The sequence below is a fragment of the Myxocyprinus asiaticus genome, chromosome 41 (genome assembly GCF_019703515.2).
Source record: "Myxocyprinus asiaticus isolate MX2 ecotype Aquarium Trade chromosome 41, UBuf_Myxa_2, whole genome shotgun sequence".
Lineage (NCBI taxonomy): Eukaryota > Metazoa > Chordata > Actinopteri > Cypriniformes > Catostomidae > Myxocyprinus > Myxocyprinus asiaticus.
In genome coordinates, this window is record NC_059384.1 from 17,645,123 (window position 1) to 17,657,126 (window position 12,004).

A 12,004-nucleotide genomic window follows, 5' to 3' on the forward strand; every position below is an offset into this window, starting at 1 on the left:
TCACTAATTCAGGGCAGCCAGAAGGGTTGTCTGCCCATTAAAGTGAAAAATGAAAGTGTTGTCATCATTTACTCACCCTCATGTCATTCCAAACCTGTATATACTTTCTTCCAAGGAACACAAAATGAGATATTTTGCAAAATGTCCAAGCTGCACTTTTCCATATAAAAGTGAATAGTGACTGACGCTAACTTTTTTGCCTAACGTCTCCTTTTGTGTTCCATGGAGAAATTAAGTCATACAGGTTTGGAACAAGATAAGGTTGAGTAAATGAGGACATCATTTTTTGGTTGAACTATCCCTTTAAGGTCTTAAAAACTTTGTCAAATTTGCTCTTTTGTTCTTGCTGCTGTTTAGAAAGTGAATAATTTACTGACACTGAGTGTGTTAATGTGATAAGCCAGTATGAAAACAGAAGAAGAAACTAGCTGTAAAGTAGTGTAAAAGCTGTACTGAATATATATATACACTAAATGCCCCACTATGAGTACTGAGGCATACAAATGCATTTCACCTAAAATCATATCGACCTATAAAACAGTATAGATCTGTTTTTGCCATACCTTGTTGAGGTCTGAAACTTTAAAGATGCAGTAGCTAGCCTATATCCCTCGACTTACTCCCCAGCTCCATGCATATTGCATACAATGTGACCTCAATTTAGGTTTACTTGGGCGACTATGCATTTTCAAGGTCCAGTAAAAGACCTTACAAGGGTCGTTTATCAGTGTTGTTCCAAAGCTTTCACAGTGAGCATAGTTACAGCATACAGTGGAAACATAGCAAGCAAACACACCTGGAAACAGCCACTGATAATAGTTATGATGTGCAAACAAGCTGACACTCTGTATCAGCTGTTTGCAATGACATTAGAAATGACATAGGTGCCGAGTGCCTGTATAACATTATAGAGAAAACTGGTGTCACAGGTTAATACATTAATATATGTTATGAATGTTATGAATGTATTCCAGTTCATGACTATGGAAGTGCAGAGTAAATTAAGTAAAATTTAGGGTCACATTATATTAAACATAACTCAAAAATCATAATTTACTTACACTCACGTTGTTACAAACCCATATGTCTTTCTTTCTTCAATGGAACACAAGAGTGGATTTTAAGCAGGATGTAAATCATTTCATGAATGTCTCCATTCACTTAAAAAAAAAAAAATAATAAAAAAAAATAAAAGTTTGTATTTCATGGAAGAAAGAAAGTCATACAGGTTTGTAACAAAATGAGGATGAGTAAATTATAACAAAATTTTCATTTTTGCGTGAACCATCCCTTTAATGTTACTGTGTATTTGTATTAAATAATATTACACTGTAAAAATTCATCCTCAAAGAAATATTCCACGTTCAAAACAAGTTAATCTCAGTCAGCAGCATTTGTGGCATAATACTGATTACTAAAAAGAAAACAAAATCAACTCCTACCTCCTTTAAAAAAAGAAAAGAAAAAGAAAAGCAAAACTCAAGGTTACAGTGAGGCACTTACAATAGAAGTGAATGGGGCCATTTTTTGGAGGGTTTAAAGGCAGAAATGTGAAGCTTGTAATTTTATAAAAGCACTTACATTAATTATTTTGTTAAAACTCAGGTATTATTTGAGCTGTAAAGTTGTTTAAATTGTCATTTTTGGTTTTGTGGTTTGTTGACTACATCGTCATGGCAACAAAGTTGTAAAATTGTCTATAACTTTCAATAGAAAAGGTTGGTAAGTGAATTTTTCACTCTGAAATCATGTTAACATACATTTTGTTTATGTCTTGTGGCTATACTTTTGAAACAGTGAGTATTTTAACGTTTGGCCTCATTCACTTTTTTTGTAAGTGCCTCACTGTAACCCAGATTTTTGCTTTTTTTAAAGAAAAGGAGGTGCGAGTCATAATACATTTTTGTCGTAATCAATATTATGCCACGAATGCTGTTGATTGAGCTTAACTATTGAACCCGCAATTGCACGTTACCACTTTTTAGTGTACCACTAAACTGTGAGGCGAATTTGAGGCCGTTTCAAGAGACTGTTTCCTACCCTAAGCAATGTTCTGCTTTGATATGCTTCTAAACTAACACAGTTCAAGAAAAGACCGAAAAAAGCGGAACACAGACACTCTTTTTAGCTCCTCGAGCGCAACCCACTCCCAGCGCTCGCTCACCCTCGGGTGAAGCGCGTTCATGCGACAGATCTCCGCGCTGCGCCGCTGTCCATGGTACTAGGTCACACGCGCGCTGCTTTTAGCTTTATTGCTGTTTAGTATTCAGCCCATGCGCACAGTCCCTGCTACAAGACAGTTGATACATCAGCAGTTAGACTCATATAGACTGTGCTTCTTACTACAGATGCCTCATGGAGATAATAGCAGCGGTGCAAGACAACGCTGTTTTGGTTAATTATGGTAAATAATCAGAAAAGTCTTTTTTTTTTTTTTTTTTTTTTTTTTTTTTTAAGGTGACTTGTGCATCCAGTTTCTCGTTTCAGACATATTGAGGCGTATTGGTTTAATATGTACAGTATAATAATGTGCATAAAAATATGTTTAGTGCCATACTAATGTAAAGACGGTTTAAAAGCAATCTGATGCATTCATTATCTGCTCCATCACGACTGAAATTAAATCCAAAGTAGCTGACAGTGCATAAATACAGTATAGCCTATACATTTTTTTTCAGTGCAGTATTTATGCATGGTTTGATGGACTAATAAACAGATTATACTACAGATGTAAGGTCATAAAAGAGGGCTTAGATGGGAATACACTGGAGATGACAAATGTTTTTTTTTTTCATAACACATCATTTTTCAATATATAACCTGCACTGTTAAAAGTGGTAACCTCCAATTGTTACCTTAAGAAGCTATTTCTGCCTGATTTAACGCTTAAAATTAGTTTTATTGGTGTGACCTGATGTATTCAGGTTGATTCGGTGATTTTAATTGAATCAAATCAAGTAATTCAGATTTTACCACATAAAACAGTTTTTTTTTTTTTCCCCCAGTGTGAATAGCAGTTGAGAAACAATGGTTGGTCTATATGGAGTTTAGGTTAGAAAGCGTCCAGTCAGCAGAAACATCTTACCTCACATTACCTCAGCTCATTATATATATATATATATATATATATATATATATATATATATATATATATATATATATATATATATATATATATATATAGGCAATATAGTAGGCTACGTTATCATGAAATCTGGGTGTTTTGACCTGATTTTGTATTTAGCTTCAACATCACATGTCCAGCGCAACAACATAGCCTATCTAATTTTGTACAATATAGCTGATTAAATTAACGCAAGTAAATAATGTTTTGCACTGTCCCTATGAGGACAAATATCTTGTTTAAAAGCATTCGTTCACTTCCCACTTCAAAGGAAGTAAAAACGAATAAGACTAAAATAGGTTGAATAAGACAATTCAACCATAATTAATCGGGGAAATTCACGTCTTAATCTGCGTTCATTGGGGCACAAGTAGCCTATCTCTTGCAAACATTCAGTTACATTGCAGCAAAATACCGAGTGAGATACCTCATAAATATCTTCATTTCAAACCTTCTTTCTCCATTGTTTCAAAGTTGTAAAAAGGGAGTCGCGTACCTCAAACAATGGTCCGATTTTATTCTTCTCCAGGTATGACTGAATTCTTGACTGCTGTAGAGACGCCATGAAGAATGACTTACATTAAACAGCAATGGGCGAAGATATAGCTAACTATTGGCGCGCATCTTCAAGCCGAAGATCGATCATCGAGTGTGGGATTGCGACAGATCTCTAGCGGAGCGCGCAGAGATGATCATCCAGAGCTGAGAATTCGGCTTGTGTTCAAGCACATGCTGAAAGTGGCAGGATTTGCGTCCTTCTCCCCTCGGTTTGGTTACTATCTGATGGGACTATCCCTCACTCGGTCTCTGCAGAGTAGCTGGCGACGGCTTTCTTCCAAAGCCAATAAAAAAGATCATAGCCTGGATGAATCTTTCATTGGCTATTCAGTTTTTATACTCGGGTCTGAGAGACCCGCCCTCATTGTTTACCAAGAGTACCGTTAAGTGTGATTAAACTGAGAGGGTCATTTGCAGCACCACCTTTGATAACACGTTCTATGAAGACTCTACTGTATATAGTGGACAATAATTTTTTTTTTTTTTTTTTTTTAAATATATTTTATAATCAGTTGTATTTGTATGTTCTCGCAGATAATTAGAACCACATTTATATTCCATTATAACTTATGGTCATCAGCACATTTATTTTCTTTAAAGGTTTAACCAAGAATATGGTAAAGCCTGTACAAGTTAATTTAACTTAAAAATTTTATGGCAACTCGATGCCCTAAAAAAGTTAATTTTTCTGAGGTAAAAAATGTGCGTTGACTCAACTTAGTTGTGCTTATCTTTCTGCTTTGACTCAAGTTACACTGATATAAAAATATATATATTTTTTTCAACATAAAAAGTCTTGTTGAGACAATAGATAAAACAACTGACAAATCTGTTTGATTTAAAGGTGCACTCAGGCATTTTTTCCTCATTTAAAAAGTTGTACTCCTAAATAAATGATTTTTAATTTTGAAACATATGTATAAAATCATGAGCACTCACGTGAGATGAAGACTCCAGTCATATCAGTAACCTTATAAAAGCAGTTTTATTCTATATGGAAAGGGTCCACTCATGGGAGCTGCCATGTTGGATCACATGACCAGCCCGATACTACTCACTTAATCTCAGTAACTGCCCTCTTATTGGACCCTTTACTCATGAATTAAGTTGATTATGGCTGATTATGAATAGTGAATTTCTATAATGGCGTTGGCAACTGAAAACTATGGCGTTTGAATGATGCTGCATCCACACCACTAGGAGTCAGTATAAGTCCAAGAAGACAAATTCAAAACATTACTGAGTGCACCTTTAAGTAATATGGATTTGACCTGTTTTGTTCAAATAACATAAATATAATTAATGAATCTAGTTTTTAGTGTTGTACTTTTAACCATATATTTTACAATGATCTTACCAAAGCAACTGCAGCATGTGATACTTTCTAGTTAGGAACATTTGGCACGCAAACCTCAGTATTGGTGACAATCAACAAACATCATAAAAAGATGAGCTCTGAACATCACCACACAACCATTAACTAAAAGTAATGACAAAAACAAAATCACAAACACTCAGACAAAAACATTAGATGACCAGGTGGAAGATCTGTGATGATCTGGGGGTGCTTCAGCAAGGTTGGAATCGGGCAGATGCGTCTTTGTGAAGGACGCATGAATCAAGTCACGTACAAGGTTATCTTGGAATAAAACTTGCTTCCTTCTGCTCTGAAAATGTTCCCCAACACTGAGGATTGTTTTTTTCCAGTAGGACAATGCTCCATGCCACACAGACAGGTCAATCAAGGTGTGGATGGAGGACCACCAGATCAAGACCCTGTCATGGCCAGCCCAATCATCAGACCTGAACCCCATTGAAAACCTCTGGAATGTGACCAAGAGGAAGATGGATGGCCACAAGCCATCAAACAAAGCTGAGTTGCTTGAGTTTTTGTGTCAGGAGTGGCATAAAGTCACCCAACAGCAATGTGAAAGACTAGTATAGAGTATGCCAGGACGCATGAAAGATATGATTGACAATCAGGGTTATTCCACCAAATATTGATTTCTGAACTCGTCCTAAGTTAAAACATTAGTATTGTGTTGCTTAAAAACGAATATGAACTTGTTTTCTTTGCATTATTCGAGGTCTGAAAATACTGCATTTTATTTTATTTTATTTATTTATTTATTTATTTTTTTGACCAGTTGTAATTTTCTGAAAATAAATGCTCTAAATGACAATATTTGTTTTTATCTAGAATTTGGGAGAAATGTTGTCAGTACTTTATAGAATAAAACAAAAATTTTCATTTTACTCAAACACATACCTATAAAACCCATTGCAGTGGTCTCTTAATTTTTCCAGAGCTATATATATATATATATAGTCGTGTTCAAAAGTTTGCATACCCTTGGAGAATTGGTCATTTTAAAGAAAACATGAGTGAGCAGGTAAAACACATTTCTTTTATTTCTTATGGGATTCATATTCAGCTGTAGGTTATAACAGAATGGCACAATCATTAAACAAAACATGGCAACAAAGAAAAAAAAGAAATAACCCCTGTTCAAAATTGTCTGCATAACCTTAGTTCTTAATACTGTGCATTGCCCCCTTTAGCATCAATGACAGCATGCAGTCTTTTGTAATAGTTGTCTATGAGGCCCCAAATTCTTGCAGGTGGTATAGCTGCCCATTCATCTTGGCAAAATGCCTCCAGGTCATGCAAAGTCTTTGGTCATCTTGCATGAACCGCACGTTTGAGATCTCCCCAGAGTGGCTCGATGATATTAAGGTCAGGAGACTGTGATGGCCACTCCAGAACCTTCACCTTTTTCTGCTGTAACCACTGGAGGGTCAACTTGGCCTTGTGCTTAGGGTCATTGCCGTGCTGGAAAGTCCAAGAGCGTCCCATGTGCAGCTTTTGTGCAGAAGAATGCAAATTGTCTGCCAGTATTTTCTGATAACATGCTGCATTCATCTTGCCATACATTTTCACAAGATTCCCCGTGCCTTTAGAGCTCACACACCCCCAAAACATCAGTGAGCCACCACCATGCTTCACACTGGGGATGATATTCTTTTCACTTTAGGCCTTGTTGACCCCTCTCCAAACATAGCGCTTATGGTTGTGACCATAAAGCTCTATTTTGGTCTCGTCACTCCAAATTACAGTGTGCCAGAAGCTGTGAGGCATGTCAAGGTGTTGTCGGGCATATTGTAACTGGACTTTTTTGTGGCATTGGCACATTAAAGGCTTCTTTCTGGCAACTCGACCATGCAGCTCATTTTTGTTCAAGTATCGTCATATTGTGCTCCTTGAAACAACCACACTGCCTTTTTCCAGAGCAGCCTCTATTTCTCTGTGGGGTTGTCTTTGTATCCTGAACAATTCTTCTGGCAGTTGTGGCTGAAATCTTTCTTGGTCTACCTGACCTTGGCTTGGTATCAAGAGATCCCCGAATTTTCCACTTCTTAATAAGTGATTGAACAGTACTGACTGGCATTTTCAAGGCTTTGGATATCTTTTTATATCATTTTCCATCTTTATAAAGTTCCATTACCTTGTTACGCAGGTCTTTTGACAGTTCTTTTCTGCTCCCCATGGCTCAGTATCTAGCCTGCTCAGTGCATCCACGTGAGAGCTAACAAACTTACTGACTATTTATACACAGACACAAATTGCAATTTAAAAAGCCACAGGTGTGGGAAATTAACCTTTAATTGCCATTTAAACCTGTGTGTGTCACCTTGTGTGTCTGTAACAAGGCCAAACATTCAAGGGTATGTAAACTTTTGATCAGGGCCATTTGGGTGATTTCTGTTATCATTATGATTTAAAAAGGAGCCAAACAACTATGTGATGATAAATGGCTTCATGTGATCACTATCCTTAAATAATCACTATCACTATCACTATCACTATGCTCACTATCCTTAAATTTCACAATTTCTGCCAGGGTATGCAAATTTATGAGCACAACTGTATATATATACACGTATACAGGCTATGTAGATACAGACTTATAGAGAGATACAGACTTGCTTATATAGGCTACACAGGCAATATACTGTAGGAGTAACTGCACCAGTCTCTTCCTATGCACTGACAGCAGATGTGTATTCTAATTTCTAATCTGGGTTTAAAACAGCAAATTATTACTGTAATTTCACAAAATTTGTGTAGATTTATCATTCTTTCTGACAAAACTCTGATAAATTATATGGAATGATTTTTAAAAAGGTTGCAATTTAAATATAGGCACCTATTATGTCCATTGGTAACACATAAATTATAACAGAATGTTTGGAAAGCATTTGTTACCTAAAAACTGTAAGCAATAGTGAGCCAGGAAATTAGGACAGGTAAACAATGTTTGTCTAAGACACTCTGCCTACATGCAGTGGCCATTAGTGAGATTTCTAACAACTATAAACCAGTCTGATACCAGCTGCACATTTGATGGATGACAGCACAGTATATAAAGCAGCTGGGGGTTTATGTGCACTCAGCACATATATACTGTCAAATGTAAACTAAATACATTGCAGTGATCTGTTGCAGCACTGGTATATATATATATATATATATATATATATATATATATATATATATATATATATATATATATATATATACACTATATTGCCAAAAGTATTCGCTCATCTGCCTTTAGACGCATATGAATTTAAGTGACATCCCATTCTTAATCCATAGGGTTTAATATGACGTCGGCCCACCCTTTGCTGCTATAACAGCTTCAACTCTTCTGGGAAGGCTTTCCACAAGGTTTAGGAGTGTGTTTATGGGAATTTTTGACCATTCTTCCAGAAGCGCATTTGTGAGGTCAGACACTGATGTTGGACGAGAAGGCCTGGCTCGCAGTCTTCGCTCTAATTCATCCCAAAGGTGCTCTATCGGGTTGAGGTCAGGACTTTGTGCAGGCCACTCAAGTTCTTCCACACCAAACTCGCTCATCCATGTCTTTATGGACCTTGCTTTGTGCACTGGTGCGCAGTCATGTTGGAACAGGAAGGGGCCATCCCCAAACTGTTCCCACAAAGTTGGGAGCATGGAATTGTCCAAAATCTCTTGGTATGCTGAAGCATTCAGAGTTCCTTTCACTGGAACTAAGGGGCTAAGCCCAGCTTCTGAAAAACAACCCCACACCATAATCCCCCCTCCACCAAACTTCACAGTTGGCACAATGCAGTCAGACAAGTACCGTTCTCCTGGCAACAGCCAAACCCAGACTTGTCCATCAGATTGCCAGATGGAGAAGCGTGATTCGTCACTCCAGAGAACGCATCTCCACTGCTCTAGAGTCCAGTGGCGGCGTGCTTTACACCACTGCATCTGACGCTTTGCATTGCACTTGGTGATGTATGGCTTGGATGCAGCTGCTCAGCCATGGAAACCCATTCCATGAAGCTCTCTACGCACTGTTCTTGAGCTAATCTGAAGGCCACATGAACTTTGGAGGTCTGTAGCGATTGACTCTGCAGAAAGTTGGCGACCTCTGCGTGCTATGCGCCTCAGCATCCGCTGACCCCGCTCTGTCATTTTACATGGCCTACCACTTCGTGGCTGAGTTGCTGTCATTCCCAATCGCTTCCACTTTGTTATAATACCACTGACAGTTGACTGTGGAATATTTAGTAGCGAGGAAATTTCACGACTGGACTTGTTGCACAGGTGGCATCCTATCACAGTACCACGCTGGAATTCACTGAGCTCCTGAGAGCGGCCCATTCTTTCACAAATGTTTGTAGAAGCAGTCTGCATGCCTAGGTGCTTCATTTTATACACCTGTGGCCATGGAAGTGATTGGAACACCTGAATTCAATTATTTGGATGGGTGAGCGAATACTTTTGGCAATATAGTGTATATATCATTGTTGAAGTCCTTTGCATAAACCTTCAGTGTTAACAGTCACATGGTTCAGATACGTTCAATACTCTAGGCAACAATATGTTTCCTTTTTTTTTTTAAATGTTTATTTGAAATTAATTACAATTTGACATTATATTTTTGTAACTATGAAATCAACCTGGTTTTCAAGTTAAAGGAGGAATAAAACGTACTATATTTGGAAAATCTCATAATGGGTTAGTTTTATGACAAAATAAATAACTGTCTCTTTCAGTAAAACCTTTTTCTTTCTTTTTTTACAGTAATACCTTCACATGGATTTTTTTTTCCTGGTGGCTGCTTTTACAAAGAGCATATTGAAACCTATAGAGTTAATAATCTCTACTGTTTAGAGCAGTTTCTTGATATTGCATAGTAATGATTGATTAATTTGTTATGTTAATCAATACTAAGATAACATGTAACACAGAATAACTTCTGAATACTGAATATTTTAAATGTAGAGACAAAATCATATATATATACCTATGTAAGTATGACAACATATATAAAACAATAACACTGATGTGTGCATGAACTTTCCAGTAATGTATAACACTTGAAATTCAATGAGACTGCAGTACTGAGACTGCAACATGTAGCTTAATGCACTATGGTGTTAATAAACTTTAAAATCTGAGAAACTTAAGAATGTGAAAACCAAACCTATACACATGTCTAAATGTCAAAGATTTACATGAGAATGGATGAAATAGTATATATTTTTAAGACAAGAAACAATTTTCCATACAATCAGAAAGAGGCCTGGGAATTCTTCACAAAATACTGTTTTTATGACTGAATACAAAACTATAAACAAATGGTATGCCTTAACATACAGAGACTAAAGCACTGTGGAAACTTCTTTACACAACAAAAAAAAGTTACAGAAAGAAACATACATTTTGTTTGACACTTTCCTTTGACATAAAGGAAATGACAGCAGCTGGGAGATGAGACATCCTGTGTGTTTGATCTTAAGTCTAAAATGACATGCACTGGAGCAAGGCAGGAAAAATAATAATGGTGGCTTTAAAAGGCAATGAAACAAGTCATTAGAAATTATGTTGGGAACCCTTTGAGTTGAGAGGTGACAGATGCCTCTGAGCAGGAGTGAGAGTGGATGTCCAAACATTGTCCTTAAACGGATAGAGTGTGTTGTCTTATGGTTGGACTAGAGCCGGTCTAGATCTGTTGAAGACGTGGGTTCAGGGGTCATCATCAGGAGGTGGAGGCTGACACAGTTTGTACAATCTGTTAATGGAATTATATACAATTTACTGTATTACAAATAATAAACACTCATAAACAGATACATTACATTTACATTTATTCATTTGGCAAATGCTTTTATCCAAAGCGACTTACAAAAGAGGAAAACATAAGCGAATCATCTTAAGGAGACAGTGGTATGAAAAGTGCTGTATTACAAAGTTTCACTAGCATCATAAATGTATTCAAAACAGAATAAAATGCAACAGGAAATTTATTTATTTATTAATTTAAATGACTGGTTAAGTGCTCATGGAAAAGATGTGTTTTTAGTCGTTTTTTGAAGACAGAGAGTGACACACACAAATAAGCCTTAGAAGTACATAATGCAGACCATTTGATAATGATATTAAAATATTTTGACTAAAGCTTTATACATATTGTTGAACTACTGCAAACCATAATTTTAATAGGGTTTAAATAATGCAGTAGTCTTTCGCAGTGGATACACTAATAATCAGACATCACCTCAGAGAAATGTTTGCTCACTATGCAGTCTTACTTAAGAGATAAATCATGAAACAAAAACAGCTGATTACATAAAATAAATAAACTGGCCAGTAACCCAATAAGGCAAACTAGACAAAGCTGCATCACTGCTGCTAATTACAAAAGCATTTCTAAAAGATTTATAACAAAATGATATACTGTACAAACCATGTCCTAATGTGATAACTTGATCTCTTCCATGTAATTGTAATTTATTGTCTTAATAAGCCTCGATGATCAACAGGACATTTTGACGATTGCTTGGTTTCTATTTCTTTAGCAGTTTGGAGAGACAAATTATAGTTGCTGGAAACTGTTACGTTGCATCTGGTTAGGACAGAATGCTATATGTGTCATTTATCCTATTACTATTTAGTTTTAAAAAGCAACATATACATGTAAATGATAAAAAATGCCTATGTAAATTTTTATAATGAACTAGCTAAAGATATTTTCTTGCTCAGCTGTACTGAATTTCTTAAAGGTTTAACACCCATTTTTTGATTTCATGCTATGAAAAGCTTTGGTTTATGTCCTGTGGGCCACACTATGTCTCACTACAGATATGAATCTCCCACTAAAATGACTGTAACAGTTTTTATGTTGACTGCTGAGTTTAGGGTAGTTTTGTACTTGCTGAGAGAGCATGAGTGGGTCGCTTTTTGAAGTATGGCTCAGGCTCTTTCAGAATCTTTATTTTTACTGC

At 36.5% G+C, this 12,004-nt stretch overlaps 2 protein-coding genes across 4 annotated transcripts in view; both read right to left on the reverse strand.

Annotated features, from left to right (window-relative positions):
* Nucleotides 1-3,897, reverse strand: part of LOC127432061 (uncharacterized protein C8orf34 homolog) — a 139,142-nt gene extending 135,245 nt beyond the window's left edge. For both annotated transcript variants that reach the window (XM_051682851.1, XM_051682850.1), the window contains exon 1: nt 3,621-3,897. In XM_051682851.1, the coding sequence (XP_051538811.1) occupies nt 3,621-3,689 (69 nt within the window). In that variant the 5' untranslated portion in view covers nt 3,690-3,897. The remainder of the gene's footprint in view (nt 1-3,620) is intronic.
* A 5,688-nt stretch (nt 3,898-9,585) lies between these two features.
* LOC127432055 (phosphatidylinositol 3,4,5-trisphosphate-dependent Rac exchanger 2 protein-like) overlaps nt 9,586-12,004 on the reverse strand; it is a 238,069-nt gene continuing 235,650 nt past the window's right edge. Inside the window, exon 39 of one of the 2 annotated variants that reach the window (XR_007895679.1) lies at nt 9,586-10,791. Coding sequence is in view for 1 of the 2 variants with exons in the window: in XM_051682838.1 (XP_051538798.1) it covers nt 10,746-10,791 (46 nt within the window). In the remaining variant the exon portion in view is untranslated. The remainder of the gene's footprint in view (nt 10,792-12,004) is intronic. The other variant, XM_051682838.1, reaches the window with a different exon arrangement.